The sequence below is a fragment of the Salmo trutta genome, chromosome 38 (genome assembly GCF_901001165.1).
Source record: "Salmo trutta chromosome 38, fSalTru1.1, whole genome shotgun sequence".
In the NCBI taxonomy this organism is placed as follows: Eukaryota; Metazoa; Chordata; class Actinopteri; order Salmoniformes; family Salmonidae; genus Salmo; species Salmo trutta.
The window spans coordinates 9066737-9087898 of NC_042994.1; the positions used below are offsets into that span (position 1 = coordinate 9066737).

At 44.8% G+C, this 21162-nt stretch overlaps 1 protein-coding gene across 2 annotated transcripts in view; it reads right to left on the reverse strand.

Moving 5' to 3' along the window:
- Window positions 1-1309: 1309 nt before the first annotated feature.
- The window catches only part of neurl1aa (neuralized E3 ubiquitin protein ligase 1Aa), a 72711-nt gene continuing 52858 nt past the window's right edge, over window positions 1310-21162 (reverse strand). For both annotated transcript variants that reach the window (XM_029738826.1, XM_029738825.1), the window contains 2 exons: window positions 7182-7361; window positions 1310-5269 (listed from right to left, as the gene is read on the reverse strand). In XM_029738826.1, the coding sequence (XP_029594686.1) occupies window positions 5013-5269; window positions 7182-7361 (437 nt within the window). In that variant the 3' untranslated portion in view covers window positions 1310-5012. The remainder of the gene's footprint in view (window positions 5270-7181; window positions 7362-21162) is intronic.

The following is a 21162-nucleotide window of genomic DNA, read 5'->3' on the forward strand; positions in this document are numbered from 1 at the left end:
AATACTGACAAAACTACACGTTTTTCTCCCCAATTTTGTGGTATCCAATTGGTAGTTACAGGCTTGTCTCATTGCTGCAACTCCCGTATGGACTAGGGAGAAGCCAAGGTCGAGAGCCGTGCATCCTCCGAAACACAACCCAACCAAGCCACACTGCTTCTTGACACAATGCCCACTTAACCAGGAAGCCAGCAGCACCAATGTGCCGGAGGAAACACGTTATACCTGGCAACCGTGTCAGCATGCACTGCGCCCGGCCCGCCACAGGAATTGCTAGTGCGTGATGGGACAAGGACGTCCCTGCCGGCTAAACCCTCCCCTATCCCGGCGATCCTGGGCCAATTGTTCGCCGCCCCATGGGTCTCCCACTCGCAGCCGGCTGCGACAGAGCCTGGACTCGTACCGAGAATCTCTAGTGGCACAGTTTTCTAAAGCAAGAAATAGACCTCTGAACCTTTCACTTATTACTACCTGTCAGGGCAATGAGATTGAAACTGTAACCTCATATAAATATCTTGGAATTTTAATTGATGACGGCCTCTCTTTTAAATTGTATATTCAACAATTTACAAAAAAATTGAAACTGAAGTTGGGATTTTATTTTAGGAATAAGGCCTGTTTTTCTTGTGAAGCCAGAAGGAGGCTAGTATCAGCTACATTTATGCCTATACTAGACTATGGGGATATTCTATATATGAATGCTTCCGCTCAGTGTTTGAGATCAATTGACACCCTTTACCATAGAGCGTTGAGATTTATTTTAAACTGCAAAACCCTTACACACCACTGCACTTTATATACCAGGGTTGGCTGGCCTTCTCTAGTCAATCGTAGGCTCAGTCACTGCTATACTTTTATTTACAAAGCCATTTTGGGTTTACTGCCATTTTATTTGGCCATTTTTATTGTCCAGAAGGCTGATTTGAGGCTGATTCCCTGACCTGTCAATGTTTTTAATTTTATGATTTTGTTGTATTCTTATGAATTCCATGTTTTTTTACTAGATTACCTGTAGTTTGGCCAGGGTGCTCTTGAAAAAGAGACTTCAAATCTCAATGAGCCCTTCCTGGTTAAATAAAGGTAACAAAAAAAAAAAGACATTTACGGGATGAATTAAAATCAAGAGTGTGGATATAATAAATAAGAATTTGTCATCAAGTTTTTGTTATATAGTTGGATATGTATGGGAGATAATCCAATCATATTAAGATGGATATTGGAGATGTGATAGAAAATATAGAATTAGTTTGTAATCAAATGTATGTAATTTATGTTCTATTCAAGTTTTATGAGAAAAGCAGGCAGACACTTTTTTGAAACACGTCTGGAAAGTTTATTGACACAATCGTCCGACTTACATTTAACAGAGCTCACAAACAGATCACTTGGAAACTAGTTCTCAAATAAAGACAGGTTTGCAAAGTATCTTAAACAATGTATGAGTGACAACATAGAACATATATTCTTCTATATCATGGAAAATAGGAGCAATCGTGTTTGACCTAGCCTATGTTACATTTCTATGTGTAGCGTTCTGATCGACCCCTGAACTCTATCTAAATGATGGCCTTGGAGATTTATTTTTTACATTTATTTTTCAGCTTGTCTTCTATTGGTCCCAAAGTTCACTAACTAGGACGGAGTGAACAAACAACTCAAACAACTAAAAGACAGAAAATAAAGTATATTTCCCAGGTGAAACCTGTCTAGTGATATCTGAAGAAGGGGTTTTCTAAAATGGAGGATTGTAGAAGAAGAAAGCAAACACCCAAGTACAGTAGGATCTGAGATCAAAACACTTCAATGGAAGATAGATACAACACAGGGTTGACAAACAAATCAGGAGCGATACCAAAAAATGTATTTTTTGGGTAAATTGGTATGACACCGCAACTGGTTGGTGTTATAGTTATGGCCCTGAGTTTTCCAGGTCACTAGGTCAGGAACAATTCTGGGCCCTAGTCATAGTATCTGTGTGGAGGGCTGAACTTTAAGCCACCGAGTACTGACATGAGTCGGACCACTTCAATTAATCCTGTATGTAACTCAATAAATACGATAGGCAGCAATTTAGGTGCCTTGTTGAATTTGCATGATATTTAACTTTTACATTATTATAGGTTGTCAATGTACGGTATGCCATTTATGACATGACCGTATGTCCAATGACTATTGTTTACATTAGAGGTTGTGGGTTAAATTCCTTGGATTGAGGGTCAGTAAAAAAAACAGTAAAAACAATGTTTCAAGCAAGGGGAAATGACGTGTGTTTAGCACAGACTTTGCAAATTACGAGGTGGTTTAACACATTCATTTTTTATTGGATTTCGGATTTCGTCGGACACTTAGTATCAGCACAAATTGTACTGTGATAGAATATGCCAGAGATTACCTATAGACTAGACCATTTAAAAAGTACAATCAGGATTCTTATAAAGTGACATTTAACATTGCCATACAACGACGGCCTTTAAACTATATACTTGGTAAGAGCTATAAAAACAAACCTGGTTTGGGCTCGAAAGGAGGCATGAACAACAACGTATAAATTACAAAATAATTCAGCGTCTGAATATTCAGGGTTTGTAAAATTATTAATCTGTGCTTATCTTGTACCCAAAGCAACAAGGTGTTATGATTGTATACTGCAGGGAGTCCCAGGTATTGGTGGAAGGTACAAGATAATATCGTTCCTGGCTTTAGGATACACCGTAGAAGTAGAAATAGCTGATTATTTCATGGTTTCAATCAACCAGAAAACAAACATTACAATCATGACTATCAATCAACAACAAAAAAAGCTGACAAAATATGTTTTTTCTCTCTCGATACTACCAACCACACCAATAAAACGATTTGCCTCATTTTAAAACATAAATTAATATTCAAAATGTGAATTAACACGTCAAGCAGTAGCGTATAATATCATAAAAACACAAAGTTCTGTCCGTGAGTGTAAAGAGGATGTATACGAAACATCTGTCAGTATTTGCCCCAAAAACAGAGAGCTGGCAAATACTGTCGCAGCATTACATTCCAGATTCATTTGTCGATTATCTATTAATTACACCAAGATGCAAGATAAACGTGTTAGAAAAACTGCCTTTTCAGCTCTCGGCAGAAAGCTATGGCATATAGCTCCAGTACACAGAAGCGTGATGTGAATTTCAATGGGATATATGACACATACTGATCATAAAGGGGAAAATTCTTACTTTTACAAAATCACATTTTCAGGTAGTCTTGCATTGATGTCAATGGGAGACTGAGTGAAAATTCGACTTAAGTGTAAATTAGGATTCTCCCCAAAGTGATAAAAGTCATATGGGGTAAGTGACAACACCTGTAACCGACTGTATATCAACTTGCAACATTGAGGAACTCCCATCTACCTCTCATAACCCTACATTAATGTGTGTAACTGTGAAGGGTATTTGTTGCTGGTTGAAGCACAATGCAGATGTTAGAATAGTACCGTGATAGGGTTAGGGTTGTGTACATATTACTGACTGTCTGACCAGTAAGTATTTTGAGTTATAAAAATAAGTTGGGGTCAATTCAGTTTTGTTTCATGTGCTTTTTATCCTCTGAGTTTCTGAAGTCCTGTTTCGGAAGCTTTTCTTCGGACACACAACATCATATTTGGTATTTAGTAAGGGGTCTTGGTGAAAAATATGGATAGAAACAAAGCATTATTTATCACACATCCGCATGTAACAAATGAACTGTTCATGAATTAAGGCAGGGGGCCGTGTCGGATCGACGGTGAACGCTATTACCATGGCAACAATCACAGTGCATAGGGCTGGTGTTTGCGTAAACTGTCACCATTTTGGGGAGTTAACAGCTGGACCTGAGGAACACTCAATAAATGTACTTTCACTTCCTGCTTCCAGTCACATGATGTGGGTACAAATTCTGGGATTGGATTGGGAGCTGAGGCTGCCAGTGACATTGTTTTGATGGTTGTTTAAATTTATTGTGTAAAGTAATCTGTTTCTTCTCCTTTCTTGATGGGACATTTCCGAGAGCGCAGTACTGACTTCAGTGCAACATACAACACTGCAGAGCAAGCAGATAGCTAGCTAGCGCAACAGCACAGCTACCACCAATGAATGTGCTATAGAACTACCACACAAATACATTTGGTTGAGAATATATGACTTACTGTATAGGAGCAAGAGGTGATACGTCATATACTTATGTCCCTATACTTCACAACTTTATACAACTGTAGTCATCTTCCTATTGATGAATCCTATGACGACTACAGAAATGCATCCCTTTCCCGTCACGACACTCAGCAACAAATAAATCCACTCTTTAATCTGCAGTTTGCCTAAGTAACACACAGACAGAAGTTGTGCCATACTGAGACGTTTTGTTAATAAAGAACTATCTATTTTGCCTGTTGTTTTTTTTTTTACAGACAAAGTTGAGTCAAGTTAAGAAGCAAATGTTGGAACTTAACAGTCCTTCTGCTCTTCAACATGAATAGATCATCTCAAGACCAAAAACGTTGAATTGAAACTACCTCGTTTGCTTCCATGCACATGAGCAAACTCGCGGCAGTCATCTGGAAGTGGCTTCAACAACAAAATAAAAAGTTGTTTCACGTCTTCTCTTTCCTCAAAGTCTGAAACTTCCTGAATCCTTGGAGAGAGCAAGAAGAATGAAAACTTCTAGTTGAGAGAGGAAGTTCTCGCCGCGGTTGCAAACCCCCCGCCACTTCAAAAGCCATCACACACTGCGTCAGAGGGAAAGTGGAAATGCAAGAGACCTTTGCAGTGCAGGTCTCCTAACTGTACCAGCCCCCCAAAAAATGGGTATTTGAAACAAAAACCAAGATTCTTCCTCAAAATCCATCACACAAAAGTACCAGAGTGAACTGTCCATTGTCCATTTCCCTGATCTTAAAAGTTTATCAAAGTCTTTCCTCAACGTCTTCCTCCTCTCCCCATTAACTTATGCTTGTGGCCCTCAGTTTTGAGGTCCTTAGCTTCAAAGGCCCCCTACGTGCTACGGTAGGTCTTAATGATGTCTTTGATTTGTCTCCTGCAGATGGGGCAGGAGGCGTTGGACATCTTCTTGAGTTTGACGCCGCAGGTGTAGCAGAGACACATGTGACCGCATGCGTAGATGACCGTGTCAACGTGGTTCTCATAGCAGATGGAACACTCATCGCCAGTCGGCCACCCGGGCCCTCTCCCGCTTCCTGATGGGAAGGTGGGCGACTTGGGGAGGCTGACGGGCGAGCTGGGGGTCGTTCCTGTTAGGGGGGAGGTAGTGACGGAGGGAGGGAAGGAGGGAGAGGGCGAAAGAGAGAGACATTCTGCATGTACACTACAGGTCAAAAGTTTCATTCAATGGTCTTTCTTTATTTTTACTATTTTCTACATTGTAGAATAATGAAGACATCAAAACTATGAAATAACACATATGGAATTATGTAGTAACCAAAAAAGTGTTAAACAAATCAAAATATACGTATTCAAATAGCCACCCTTTGCCTTGATGACAGCTTTGCACACTCTTGGCATTCTCTCAACCAGCTTCGCCTGGAATGCTTTTCCAACAGTCTTGAAGGATTTCAACTGAGCACTTGTTGGCTGCTGAGCACTTGTTGGCTGCTTTTCCTTCACTCTACGGTCCGACTCATCCCAAACCATCTCAAGTTGTTTGAGGTCGGGGGATTGTGAAGGCCAGGTAATCTGATGCAGCACTCCATCACTCTCCTTCTTGGTAAAATAGCCCTTACACAGCCCGGAGGTGAGTTTGGTCATTGTCCTGATGAAAAACAAATTATAGTCCCAATAAGCCCAAACCACATGCAGTATTGCTGTGGTAGCCATGCTGGTTGTGTGCCTTGAATTCTAAATAAATCACAGTGTCATCAGCAAAGCACCCCCACACCATTACACCTCCTCCTCCATGCTTTATGGTGGGAACCACACATATGGAGATCATCCGTTCACCTATTCTGCGTCTCAAAAAAACACAGCAGTTGGAACCAAAAATCTTCAAATTGGACTCCAGACCAAAGGACAAATTTCCACCGGTGTAATGTCCATTGTTCGTGTTTCTTGGCCCAAGCAAGTCTCTTGTTCTTATTGGTGTCCTTTAGTAGTGGTTTCTTTGCAGCAATTCGACCATGAAGACCTGGTTCACACAGTCCCCTCTGAACTGTTGATGTTGAGATGTGTCTGTTACCTCAAGTCTTCGAAGCATTTATTTGTCTGCAATTTCTGAGGCTGGTAACTCTAATGAACTTATCCTCTACAGCAGAGGTAACTCTGGGTCTTCCATTCCTGTGGCGGTTCTCATGAGAGCCAGTTTTATCATAGAGCCTGATGGTTTTTGCGACTGCCCTTGAAGAAACTAAGTTCTAAGTTCTTGAAATGTTCCGTATTGACTGACCTTCATGTCTTAAAGTAATGATGGATCGTTTCTATTTGCTTATTTGAGCTGTTCTTGCCATAATATGGACTTGGTCTTTTACCAAATAGGGCTATCTTCTGTATACCACCCCTACCTTGTCACAACACAACTGATTGGCTCTACGTATTAAGAAGGAAAGACATTCCACAAATTCACTTTGAAGAAGGCACACCTGTTAATTGAAATGCATTCCAGGTGACTACCTCATGAAGCTGGTTGAGAGAATGCCAAGAGTGTGCAAAGCTGTCACCAAGGCAAAGGGTGGCTATTTGAGGAATCTCAAAAATAAAATACATTTTGATTTGTTTAACACTTTTTTGCTTACTACATGATTCCATATGTGTTATTTCATAGTTTTGATATCTTCACTATTATTCTATAATGTAGAAAATAGTAAAAATGAAGAAAAATCCTTGAATGAGTAGTTGTTCTAAAACTTTTGACCAGTAGTGTATGTACTGATGTAATGGATCTAATCTACAGTGTTGATCAATACATTCCTTACAATAAATACAGTACAAACCCATTTTACCACTGTTGTTCTACTATGAAGGCAGCCTCACATTATGTAACTACAACAGTAGACGAGACATTGTGTCCTCTCGCTGCACAGCACGAGAAGCAATGTACCGAACAGACTCACCACCCAGGACATCTGCTACCTAGTGTCCCCCTCTCCTCTCTTAACCCCCTGCAGTGGGTTTGATAGTTTGATTAATAGAGTGGCTCTGAAAGGTACAGACCTCCCGCAGAGCCACCACAGTAGGCACCGGAGCAGGGGCCTCCCAGGCCTCCGTTAAGGACAGGGTCAGAGCTTCCACTACCCAGGGCCAGGGCTAGGGCGCTGGGGGTATGGGGGGAGGAGGAGGGAGAGCTGGGGTTGGAGGGAGCCCGCGCCGGCTGGTCCCCGAGATGTGTGGAACCTGGAGCCAGAGAACAGACAGAGAGAAAAGAGATGGTTATGAAAGCATAAAGAGTTCAAATATAGGCACCTCAACTATAGCCACCTCAAATATAGGCACCTCAACTATAGGCACCTCAAATATAGGCACTTCAACTATAGCCACCTCAAATATAGCCACCTCAAATATAGGCACCTCAAATATAGCCACCTCAAATATAGCCACCTCAACTATAGGCACCTCAAATATAGCCACCTCAACTATAGGCACCTCAAATATAGCCACCTCAACTATAGCCACCTCAACTATAGCCACCTCAAATATAGGCACCTCAAATATAGCCACCTCAAATATAGCCACCTCAACTATAGCCACCTCAAATAGAGGCACCTCAACTATAGCCACCTCAAATATAGGCACCTCAAATATAGGCACCTCAACTATAGCCACCTCAAATATAGCCACCTCAACTATAGCCACCTCAACTATAGGCACCTCAAATATAGGCACCTCAAATATAGTCACCTCAAATATAGTCACCTCAACTATAGTCACCTCAAATATAGGCACCTAAAATATAGCCACCTCAACTATAGCCACCTCAACTATAGGCACCTCAACTATAGGCACCTCAACTATAGGCACCTCAACTATAGGCACCTCAACTATAGGCACCTCAAATATAGCCACCTCCAATATAGCCACCTCAAATATAAGCGCCTCAAATATAGGCACCTCAACTATAGGCAACTCAACTATAGCCACCTCAACTATAGGCACCTCAAATATAGGCACCTCAACTATAGGCAACTCAACTATAGCCACCTCAACTATAGGCACCTCAACTATAGGCACCTCAACTATAGGCAACTCAAATATAGCCACCTCAAATATAGCCACCTCAAATATAGCCACCTAAAGTATAGGCACCTCTAGTACTGTAAGTGGACTATCCAGTAGGTTCTACATTGACAAATGATCCTATATGATAAAGAACCGAGAGAAAGAAAGATTATTATTACTATTTTGATGTATTTATTTTATTGATATTCATTTAAAAAAAATCTCTGGTAATATTTATTCTATATATATATATTCTATATAATATTTATTTTATATATTTTCCCCTTTCTCTAATCTCCATTTGTCACATCCTGACCAGTAAAAGGGGTTGTTTGTTATTGTAGTGTGGTCAGGGCATGGCAGGGGGTGTTTGTTTAGTGTGTTTCAGGGTTCTGGTTTATGTTCTATGTTTTCTATTTCTATGTGGGTTTTCTAGTTTTTCTATATCTATGTTAGTTTTGGGAACGACCTCCAATTAGAGGCAGCTGGTTGTTGTTGCTTCTAATTGGAGGCCATATTTAAGTGGGTTTATTTTTTCTTGTGTTTGTGGGTGGTTGTTTGCGTGTATAGTCTGAGCACCTTACAGGACTGTTTTAGTCGTTTGTTTTGTTTTGTTTTGTTTTGTTTTGTTTTGTTTTGTTTTGTTTTGTTTTGTTTTGTTTTGTTTTGTTTTGTTTTGTTTTGTGTTTGGTTTTTCTTCAATAAAAGGAAGATGAGCATTCACATACCCGCTGCGTTTTGGTCTACATACAACGACGCTTGTGACACCATTACAATACTTTTTTTTTTTTTTTACTGTTATTATTGGTGTCATTTTCTTACCTGGTTTTAGCAACAGTGGCCATGTTCATTCATGCTAATAAAGCTTATTTGCATCTGAAAGAAGAGTTGGTATGTTATGAAGACATAGGCCTACAAAGATCAGAGGGGGTTTTCTCTAAGTGTGCTATACAGTACATTGGTAGACAGACGAATGATCTTATGATCCTATTGAAGTGAATGGCTTTTCAATAACCTTTGGGGATTTCTAGCGTGACGTTTAGGGAGATATATGGGGGGGTTTGTCACGTTCCAGTCTTTTTTTTTTACATCCCCTGTTTCTGTGGTGAAGGCAGGGAAACAAATGGAAAATCCAGGTCCACGTTTAAGAAGCACATATTAGGATGCCAGTGATGCCTATGGTGAGGGGTCATGTTTCAGAGACCCCAGCCCCAGTGTGATTAATATGACATATTGGGTTCAAAGGTCACGGACATGGACACATTACGTAAGTCGGAATGCGACCCTGGCTACGTCAGACATACAGTACATGCCTGTACATCGATGAAAGAGGATACGTCAGAAAAATGATGCTTGAAGTATCTGAGGACGAAGTGGTTCCTTAACATTGGTTTGACGGTTGTTTTTTTTATATAGACTGGGCAAGATTGAGTGTCGCTATTGATTTTATAAAGGGGATCCCCTAATCAAAAGTGAAACTACACCAAAAACAAACGTCATTTTTTTCTAGACTGTATTTATGGAGGTAGACATATTGTACACATCCAGGCATTGTTAGTCCAGCGCTGACCCGCAGTAGTAGTAATATGAGGCCAATTGTTTTATTTTTGGTTTAAGTAGGCACTAACAGAATGACTATTTAATGTTTAGTAAATTACTATGAAAATTGTCTGTCTTGTTGAGTGTACGTGTCATAATTAAAAAATAAAAATTATTAAAAGCTTTGCTAATTCGCATGGAACAATGGAAATGGCTAAAGTTACCATTCGGCCCGAAAGCCACAACATCCAAAAACAGGGACATCATCAGCAACAACAGCAACAAACAAGCCACAACGAACTACAATGAACCCTTGAACATTTCAATAACATGTTATTTTAAGACACGAGGGATGAGAGGAGGAATAGTTAATCAAAGCCTATGATTGTGGTAACTGGGAGTGACCTCCATGGTCTTTCTCAGCATGCTATGTCTGTTTTTCTGGATGGCATGATGGAAGAATGTGAAATATGAGTCGTCTGGTGTGTGGCCCATGGTCCATCATTAAGACTGCCATCAGCTGACAACATGGCGACCGGCCACCGTTTCTGGCATCTCTCTGGGAGCGATTGATCTATGGCCAGATCCAAAATGGCTGCCCAGCTGCAGTCTTTCTATGCTCACGAACACTGGAGAGGCTGTCGACTAGGCCAGTGGTTGCCAAACCTTTTCGCTTACTGTACCACCAACTCAATTTACCCACTCGTACATTTTATCAGTCGGCCTATGGTCTCATGAGTCTTCTCAAGTACACCCTGTGGATAGGCCAAGTACCCCCAGGGGTCCTAGTACCCCTGGTTGGGAACCACTGGACAAGGTGGCCATTTTGGTTCTGCGATAATTCTAACATGTTGGCTGTAATAGTGATCTCTGTTACCTGATGACTGACTGACATGGTGCATTACGTCATGTGGTAGGCTGTACTGTACAAGTCTTGTGGAGTCTTTGAGGTTTTCTAAATGGGGCTGTACGTGCTGGTATAGTTGGAGATGAGGGTTAAGACCTGGGCTGTTTGTTTGTGTAGAGGGTTGCTCTGGTGCCCCTAGGCTTTTGGTGCCTCAGTGTGTGTGTGTATGTCTAAGTGTGTGTGTGTGCGATGTGTGTGTGTTTGTGCGGTGTGGTTTTAGATGGTCATTTGTAGAATGTCTATGTATAACGCACACTCCCATAACTATCCTTAGTTCGTACGTACACACCCGTATCCTCCTTATAAACTACCAGTACAACTACTATTCAGAGTCCTCCTACGATCATATTACTACTACGCTGACAGGTCCCCCTATGGACTCTAACCCAGAGGTGTGGTGGTGGTGCCGAGCCTCTCTCTGTCCTCCATCTCTCCCATTTTAATCCCTTATCTGGCTTGTCCTCAGCAGCTGACCTAGGATCAGTGGAGCCCAGCCCTGATCCTCCTGTTCACTCCCAGATTAATTTAGAGAGGGACTGTGGACAGCTGTGGTGGCTCACTCCCCCCTGCCTCCCAAATTGCACCCTATTCCCTACGTGGTGCACTACTTTTGACTGCACTACTTTTGACCGGAGCTCTATGGGCCCTAGTAAAAGGTTGTGCACTATATAGGGAATAGGGTGCCATTTGGGACACAGCGAGTTTATTAAGAAGAGTATGTTTGTCCAGATCCTCTAAAGCAGTCTGCTATGGGAGGATTCTGAGGAATGTGGGCTATGTGACACTGAGACTGGGACTGGCCTACTTTGACTCAACAACACTGGGTCACACACTGTTGCAGCACCTCGATGGGGTTGTGGCTTCAAAATGGCCGCTTGGCCCTTCAGTCATGGTTGTGACTGAGGATGACCTTTGTGGTCATACAGTGCCCTTAGGTCATCATAGGTCTTAGAAGAGGTGTGTGGGATATCCTTCTAGGGATCTGTTTAGTGGTAGACTGATGAATAGGAGGAGGGGAAGATGGGAGGAGGAAAAGAGGAGAGTGGGGTTGTAAAGTGGTTGCTTATCTTTCTACATCCATTGAGCTTTCTGAAACACGATATCCAAAGAAACTTTAAGAGCTTTGAGAGGTTTGGCGACTGTATATGGGTGGTCTTTAAGTTTGTTGTCAGCACCATTTTCTATATTTAGGCTCTCAATTGTAATTTGTCAAATCTATATATAGGTTAGTATATACTGTATACATAGTTAAAGCTGTAATGTGTAACTTTTCGGGCGACCTGACCAAATTCACATAGAAATGTGAGTTATAGATCTGTCATTCTCATTGAAAACAAGCAGTATATCAGATGTGGTAGATCAGTTCTATGTGCGATATTTCTATGCTGTCACGACTTCTACCGAAGTCGATGCCCCTCCTTGTTCGGGTGGTGCTCGGCGATCGACGTCACCGGTCTTCTAGCCATCACTGATCCATTTTTCATTTTCCATTGGTTTTGTTTTGTTTTCCTACACACCTGGTTCCAATCCCATTCATTACATGTTGTGTATTTAACCCTCTGTTTTCCCTCATGTCCTTGTCCGAGATTGTTTTGTTTGTTATTGGTGTCGTGTATTTTTTATTTAGTGAGCTATGGGTATTTTTACCCATGTTATTTTTATGTACGTTGGTTTTGGAGTTCATGTTTGTTTATTATTTATTAAACAACTCCAGTTATACCAAGTTGGTTTCTCCTGCGCCTGACTTCCTTGCCACCTACACACACGACGATGACAGAATCTCGGACCAAAATATGAAGTCAGCAGGAGAGGGTACCCTGGACATGGAGGTGGAGGAGCGCATCCAGGAGAATGAGGAGAAGCTTCACCATCTATGCGCCGCCAAGGATCGCGTTGTCCAGAATATGTACCGCTGGGAGAGACAGGGAGTTTTTCCAGCGCCTCCACCAGCCCAACCGGGGTCTATCCTGAGCGTCCCTTCCCAACCTGAACTCGGTGGGATCCGTCTATCCATGCCTCAGGGGTACGACGGAAGTGCTGCCACTTGCCAGGGTTTCCTACTCCAATTAGACCTTTTCCTGGCCACGGTCCGCCCAGTTCCATCTGACCGTGAGAAGAGTTTCACCTTCGTCTCGTGCCTCACCGGGAGAGCCCTGGAGTGGGCCAGCGCTGTGTGTGGAGGAGGAGATGTGGCGTTGGACTCACCCGCCGTTTTCGGGCAGTCTTTGACCATCCACCCGAGGGCAGAGTGGTGGGTGAGCGCCTCTACCATCTGAGGCAGGAGACGAGGAGCGTCCAGGATTTTGCCCTGGAGTTCAGGACCCTGGCAGCCGGTGCGGGATGGAATCACAGGGCCCTGATCGGCCATTACCGTTGTAGTCTGTGTGAGGACGTCCGTCGGGAGCTGGCCTGCAGAGACACCACCCTCACCTTCGACCAGCTGGTGGATCTGTCCATCCGGCTGGACAACCTGCTGGCTGCTCGTGGACGTCCAGATCGGGGTCTGGTGGTTCCATCCTCCCGCACCCCCTCTCCTATACCCAGGGAACTGGGAGAGGGGGTGCACAGGGAGACCGGAGGGGGTTCCCGCTTGCGCACCATCTGTGGCCGCAGAGGTCACACTGCTGGTCGGTGCCGGGTAGGTTCCTCTGGGAATCGAGGTAACAGGCAGGGCGCTCTGGCGCCACCCCAGGTGAGTAGGCACCATTCTCATCCAGAGCCCTCTGTTGCACTTATGTATGTCTGTTATTTTCCCAGATTTTTCCCCCCCGCGTTCCCAGCATAAGGCTCTGGTAGATTCAGGCGCGGCTGGGAATTTCATTGATTAAGTTTTTGCTCATAGTTTAGGGATCCCCATTGTACCCGTGGATGTGCCTTTCCCCGTTCACACCTTAGATAGTCGACGTTAATCAGGGAGGCCACAGCTCCTTTGAGTATGGTGACGCAGGGGGGGTCACAAGGAAAAATTTGTCTTTTCCTTATTGACACTCCTGCGTGTCCCGTGGTGCTGGGTCTACCTTGGTTAATTTGTCATAACCCCATTTTTTTTCTTGGCCACAGAGGGCTCTCACGGGGTGGTCGCGTGAGTGCTCAGGTAGGTGTGTAGGGGTTTCCGTTGGTGCTACTACGGTGGAAAGTCCAGACCAGGTCTCCACCGTGCACATTTCCCCCGACTATGCCGATTTGGCTCTCGCCTTCTGTAAAAAGAAGGCGACTCAATTACCACCCCATCGACAGGGGGATTGTGCAATAAATCTCCTGGTAGACGCTGCGCTTCCCAGGAGTCACATGTATCCCCTGTCACAGGCGGAGACGGAGGCTATGGAGACATGTCTCCGAATCCCTGCGTCAGGGGTACATTCAGCCCTCCATTTCACCCGTCTCCTCGAGTTTCTTTTTTGTGAAGAAGAAGGATGGAGGTCTGCGCCTGTGCAATGATTATCGAGGTCTCAATAAAATCACGGTGGGGTACAGTTACCCGCTACCTCTGATCGCCAAGGCGATTGAGTTAATGCACGGGGCGTGCTTCTTCACCAATCTGCATCTCAGGAGTGTGTACAACCTGGTGCGTATCCGAAAGGGAGACGAGTGGAAGACAGCATTTAGTACCACCTCAGGGCATTATGAGTACCTCGTCATGCCGTACGGGTTGAAGAATGCTCCATCAGTCTTCCAATCTTTTGTAGATGAGATTTTCAGGGACCTGCACGGGCAGGGTGTAGTGGTGTATATCGATGACATTCTGATTTACTCCGCTACACGCGCCGAGCATGTGTCCCTGGTGCGCAGAGTGCTTGGTCGCCTGTTGGAGCATGACCTGTACGTCAAGGCTGAGAAACGCCTGTTCTTTCAACAGTATGTCTCCTTCTTAGGGTATCGCCTATCCACGTCAGGAGTGGAGATGGAGAGTGACCGCATTGCAGCCGTGCGTAATTGGCTGACTCCCACCACGGTAAAGGAGGTGCAGCGATTTTTAGGGTTTGCCAATTACTACCGGAGGTTTATCCGGGGTTTTTGTCAGGTAGCTGCTCCCATTACCTCACTGCTGAAGGGGGGTCCGGTGCGCTTGCAGTGGTCGCCTGGGGCGGACAGGGCTTTTAGGAAACTGAAGGCTCTGTTTACCTCGGTTCCTGTGTTCGCTCATCCGGATACGTCTTTGCAATTCATAGTGGAGGTGGACGCGTCTGAGGATGGGATAGGAGCTGTGCTCTCTCAGCACTCAGGTACGCCACCTAAGCTCCGCCCCTGTGCCTTCTTCTCTAAGAAGCTCAGCCCAGCGGAGCGAAACTATGATGTGGGGGACCGGGAGCTGTTGGTTGTTGTCAAGGCTTTGAAGGCGTGGAGACGTTGGCTTGAGGGGGCTAAACACCCTTTTCTCATCTGGACTGACCACCGCAATCTGGAGTACATCCGGGAGGCGACGAGACTGAATCCTTGCCAGGCAAGGTGGGCCATGTTTTTCACCCGTTTTGTGTTTACCCTCTCCTACAGACCAGGTTCCCAGAACGTTAAGGCAGACGCACTGTCCCGGCTGTATTACACAGAGGAGCGGTCCATGGATCCCACTCCCATAATCCCAGCCTCTTGTTTGGTGGCACCGGTAGTGTGGGAGCTGGACGCGGACATTGAGCGGGCGTCACGTGCAGAGCCCGTTCCCCCTGAGTGTCCAGCTGGGCGTCGGTACGTTCCGTCTGCTGTACGCGACCGATTGATCTACTGGGCTCACACGTCACCCTCCTCTGGTCATCCTGGGATTGATCGGACGATGCGCTGTCTTAGTGGGAGGTACTGGTGGCCCACCTTAGCTAAGGACATGAGGGTTTATGTTTCCTCCTGCTCGGTGTGCACCCAGTGCAAGGCTCCTAGACACCTACCCAGAGGTAAGTTACAACCCTTACCCGTTCCACAACGGCCGTGGTCGCACTTGTCGGTGGATTTCATTAGTGATCTTCCACCTTCACAAGGTAACACCACAATCCTGGTCGTTGTGGATCGTTTTTCTAAATCCTGTCGTCTCCTCCCTTTTCCCGGTCTCCCTACGGCCCTACAAACTGCAGAGGCTCTGTTAACACACGTCTTTCAGCACTACGGGGTGCCTGAGGATATAGTGTCTGATTGGGGTCCCCAGTTCACGTCAAGGGTCTGGAAGACGTTCATGGAGCGTCTGGGGCTCTCAGTCAGCCTTACCTCGGGTTTTCACCCTGAGAGTAACGGGCAGGTAGTGTTAACCAAGATGTGGGTAGGTTTCTGAGGTCTTATTGCCAGGACCGGCCGGGGGAGTTGGCGGCGTTCTCTCAGAACTCGCTCCGCCACTCCTCCACTAACCTCTCCCTTTCAGTGCATGTTGGGGTATCAGCCGGTTCTGGCCCCTTGGCATCAGAGTCAGACCGAGGCTCCTGCGGTGGACCACTGGTTCCGGCACCAAAAAGTTGGCGCAGACAGTCACCGTAGTGAGGCCCCAGTACAGGGTCTGGCTCTCGACCAGAAACGTGCCCCTCCGCCTGCCCTGCCGGAAGCTGAGTCCGCGGTTTGTGGGGCCGTTTAATTAAAGTCCTGAGGAGAGTGAACGAGGTATGTTATAGGTTAAAGCTTCCCCCCCATTACCGCATTAACCCCTCGTTCCATGTGTCTCTCCTCAGGCCGGTGGTGGCTGGCCCGCTCCTGGAGGCTGAGGTGCGGGAGGTTCCTCCGCCCCCTCTGGACATTGAGGGGGCCCCGGCGTACTCCGTTCGATCCATCCTGGATTCGAGACGTCGGGCGAGGGGCCTTCAGTACCTCGTGGACTGGGAGGGGTACGGTCCGGAGGAGAGATGCTGGGTTCCGGTGAAGGATGTGTTAGATCCTTCCCTGCTGCGAGAGTTCCATCATCTCCATCCGGATCGCCCTGAACCTCGTCCTCCTCGTCCCCGTGGCCGGTGTCAACGCGCTGCTGGAGCCGTGCGTCGGGGGGGGGTACTGTCACGACTTCTGCCAAAGTCGATGCCCCTCCTTGTTCGGGTGGTGCTCGGCGATCGACGTCACCGGTCTTCTAGCCATCACTGATCCATTTTTCATTTTCCATTGGTTTTGTCTTGTTTTCCTACACACCTGGTTCCAATCCCATTCATTACATGTTGTGTATTTAACCCTCTGTTTTCCCTCATGTCCTTGTCCGAGATTGTTTTGTTTGTTATTGGTTTCGTGTATTTTTTATTTAGTGAGCTATGGGTATTTTTACCCATGTTATTTTTATGTACGTTGGTTTTTGGAGTTCGTGTTTGTTTATTATTTATTAAACAACTCCAGTTATACCAAGTTGGTTTCTCCTGCGCCTGACTTCCTTGCCACCTACACACACGATGATGACATATGCTTCCTGTGCTTTGTTCCGTTTTTTTTGCATCTATTACTCACACCAGTTTCAATCAGCTGAAAACACAATATTTTTGTTTATGGAAACGATACTTCACAGTGGTTTAAATGGTACAATGATTCTCTACACTATACATACTTGCAGGCGTGTGTGAGAGACAGGATATTATCTGGCCCGACATGAATTGAGTGATTTTATCAGTGCTCTGGTGCTGGAAAATGTTTTGCAACATCCAGGTGTTTATAGCCCTGACATCTTAACATCCCTGCTATCAGATGTTAGTATCTGTAGGGCGGTGTGTGTGTATATATGTGTGTGTGTGTACGTGTTTATTAAGGCCCCTTTCACCCCCCCTTGACCTCAGAACAGCCTCAATTCGTTGGGGCATGGACTCAACAAGGTGTCGAAAGCGTTCCACAGGGACGACTGACCCATGTTGACTCCAATACTTCTCACAGTTGTGTCAAGTTGGGCTGGATGTCCTTTGGATGGTGAACCATTCTTGATACACACGGGAAACTGAGTGTGAAAACCCCAGCAGCGTTGCAGTTCTTGACACAAACCGGTGCGCCTGGCACCTACTACCACACCCCGTTCAAAGGAACTTAAATATTTTGTCTTGCCCATTCACCCTACATACACAATCACATAAACAATCCATGTCTCAATTGTCTCAATGCTTGAAAAATATTATTTAACCTGTCTCCTCCCCTTCCTCTACACTGATTGAACTGGATTTAACAAGTGAAATCAATAAGGGATCATAGCTTTCACCTGGATTCACTTGGTCAGTCTATGTCATGGAAAGAGCATGTGTCCTTAATGTTTTGTACACTCTCTCTCTCTGTGTGTGTGTGTGTGTGTGTATATAGTAGTAGAGGCTAGAGAGATCATGTTCACTGTAAACACAGACCGCGCTGGATACTAACTCACATCTTATGCTGCCCTTTATCGCTCATTAAAGTCCAGTGGGGGGGGGGTGTAACTGCTAGGGAAGAGAAGGACATCAGAGTCACTAGACATGGAGAGTGAGAGAAGGTGAGAGAGGGAGGCAGAGAGAGAGAGAGAGAGAGAGGGAGAGCGAGGAAGAGAGAGCGAGAGAGCGACGTCAGGAAAGGTGAATAAACGGCCAACCATGCCAGACCCAAGGATGTTTCAATGTTTCAGTCTGAAGGAGGGAGTAAAGAACGAGGGAGAAAGAAAGAAAGATAGATAGAAAGAAACAGAATTACAGTGGCTGGAGTAGCTGTGGGTGGCGGGCGAGACTGTTCACTTGAGCGTGAACGAGCTGACATTCTAATGGAATCTATAATGTATGGGGAGAGGGTCAGAGTAATAGTGTCCTATTTCTCTACTGCTGTTCTCTCCCTCCCTCTAACATCTCCTCCACTATCACACCATCCTCCTCCCCATTTACAGATGTAGGACCTTCATTTGATCACTCTGTTGCAGGATAGCTTTCCTGCAATGCAGGACATTTAAAACGTGTAGAGTTGATTATAATCAACATTGATTATAATCCACATAATAATTCACAATAATTTGTTAATTTGTTCATTCATTTGTTTATCCATTCATCCATTCATTCATTTATTCATTACACCTAATCATTCATTCGTTAACTGTTCAATCATTAATGAATTCATTCATTCATTCATTCTCTCCGAATATCAAATTGTTGCTTCTTAGTGAGCATGCTAGCTAGGAGCCCTAATCTTGACCTTCAGTGTTCACTCACCCTACCAAGGGCACTACCCCACTGGGGGAGCTCACAACAAACACAGCTTAAGCCAGCTTAAAGGAGCACTCCCAAATGTACACGCAGCCCCACGGGCCAAATTCAGGTCAACCTGAAAGCCTATAAAACAAAGTCAGACCTGCCATCACATAAACAGATAAGACACTTCCTAATGTTGAAGAATTGGAACATAAAAGTGATTTACTGTCTATCAGGGTTAGAAGGAATTCCTAGATTTTTCGGATAAATGATTGTAGTGTAGAGTCTCTCGTTTCATGTTGCCGTAAGGTGATCCGTACTAAAAGAAACACAGCAGTGTTCAGGCAGTTCTGTTGTCAACAAGAGAACTTCCATGAACTCCTTGAAAAAACCTGAAAAAGTAGCCGTAGTGCTCTAGCTAAATGTTTTTAAAAGCACGCGTAATGTACCAGTACAACAGACAGATCAGAACAAACCACAACACCATAACCATCTCCCTGTGCAGCTAACGAGTTCCTAGTAAAAAAACATGGTGAAAAGACTCATTGGGGTGCATTTCCTGTGCAGTTTTCATGTAGGCCCATAGTATTGACTGTTGGCTTAGTGCCACTGCGGTTTCCCTATCTATCAATACCTCAGAGCCACACTCCAGCCTCAGAAAGTGTGTAGTGTGCGCTGCAGCCCTAAGTGTAATGTATTGATGAGGTTTTCATTGATCGCGCTGTCAGCCACCTGCCTGTGTGTCTCCAGAGTGCCTAAAGGAGCAGACCAGACCCAAAATGGCGGCTGTGTAATGTAATATAATGAGACCAGTCCTAACAGGGTGGCATGAGTGCATGTCGATGCCTTGCTAACTGCTGTGACCTCCATGGCTGCATGGAGAATAAGCGTGTTAGCATGAGGGCAATTTACAGGTGGGCAAAATCTCTCTCTCTCTCTCCTCTCTCTCTCCTTCACTGAGAGGAAAGAGGGATATATTTAGCCGGAGCTTGATTCGTCCTAAGAAGCAAAACAATGATGACACGTTGATGAGGTTGTGCCTGATTTGGTCGTGTGGCTTCGTAATTGGACTGTTAAAATAAGACAGGCCATCAACCTTCCCAGTCTTTCTACATGATGCACCTAACGAAGATGTGTCATTTTTTAATTTCCGCTTGTCCAATCTCCGAAACGCTCTGCCAAATTTTCATTTGCATGTAATTATGGCTCAATAAAAAAAGCCATTATGTCATAGAAGGATATAGGAGTGAACATTCGCTGTTTTTTTAGTTTTGACGTTTGTCTGTCCTTTTCACAGACTATGTAAAGAGGGATCTTGTGCACCAGTTGGCTTGATAGGGGGCCTACAGATGTAGGATCTACATTTGATCACCCTGTTGCAGGAGGTTTGAGTTTTGAAAAGGGTTCTGAAGTTTGTAATTTCCACTTTGAAATTTCTCACTAGATTTTCTTAGTATAACCCACATAATAATTCACATTTACTGTTGCTGCAGGTTTATTTTCCTCCGTAGCAAACTGGCTCAAACTAAGATCCTACATCTGTAAGTAAATAAATATAAAGAGCTCAGCAATTCACCTCTCAAAAAGTCTAAAAGCACAGTTGCAGCTACTTTAGGCACACCTGCCTGCCACAGCAGAAATACAGTATGTTTGGCATATTGCAAATGAAGCGTACGGCCTCCCGCCCACCCGCACATCTTTCCCACTTCATGTTCATTATCTGTATTTAGAGTGTGTAATCAAGCATGGGGGCTCTCGGCATACTGCTGAGAGGTAGTGTGTGTCCCGTAGCGAAGACATGTTTCCCCCGCTGTGAGTAGGTCGCAAGCACATACACACACATGCAAGAACATGCAAACACACACATATACACATCATACAGACAGGAGAAGACGTGTTGTAGCCGTTAGGTTGCAGGGTCTGGCTCTCACACTCCTCCTTTCACATGTTCCCTCTCTTCCTGTTATTATCGTGGCAGGTTGTGAGACAGTGTCGACTTTGCTCCCCATCAATACCTTTAGAAGTGCATTTGGATCTGACTTCCAGTGTCAAGACGCTGAATTGAAGCACATGACATAAGTGTACATCTCTGAGCTCTGTGATGCGGGTGGGGCCCTAAATCCCTGACTTACGATCGATCATAAATGGATAAATGAAAAAGTTTATACCGTTGTACACCATGTCAGATTCAATCCTCCTAGGGCCTGTAGTACTGTAGACACTGTAGTATTTAAGGCCAGGACCTGATCAGGAAAAGTCCCCTAGCCCCTACAGTCCATAGCTAGGGCCTGGAGTTTTCCCTAGTCAGGTAACATAAATAGGAAAAACTCCTGGCCCCACACAGAGCATACAAGTAATAGTAGAGAGAAGTACTCTAAGTACACGTAACTGCCAAATTAAAGGAAACACGTGTGGTGGCCCAACGGCCTATTAAGACAAGTTCGGTTAGTGTTTCCTTTATTTT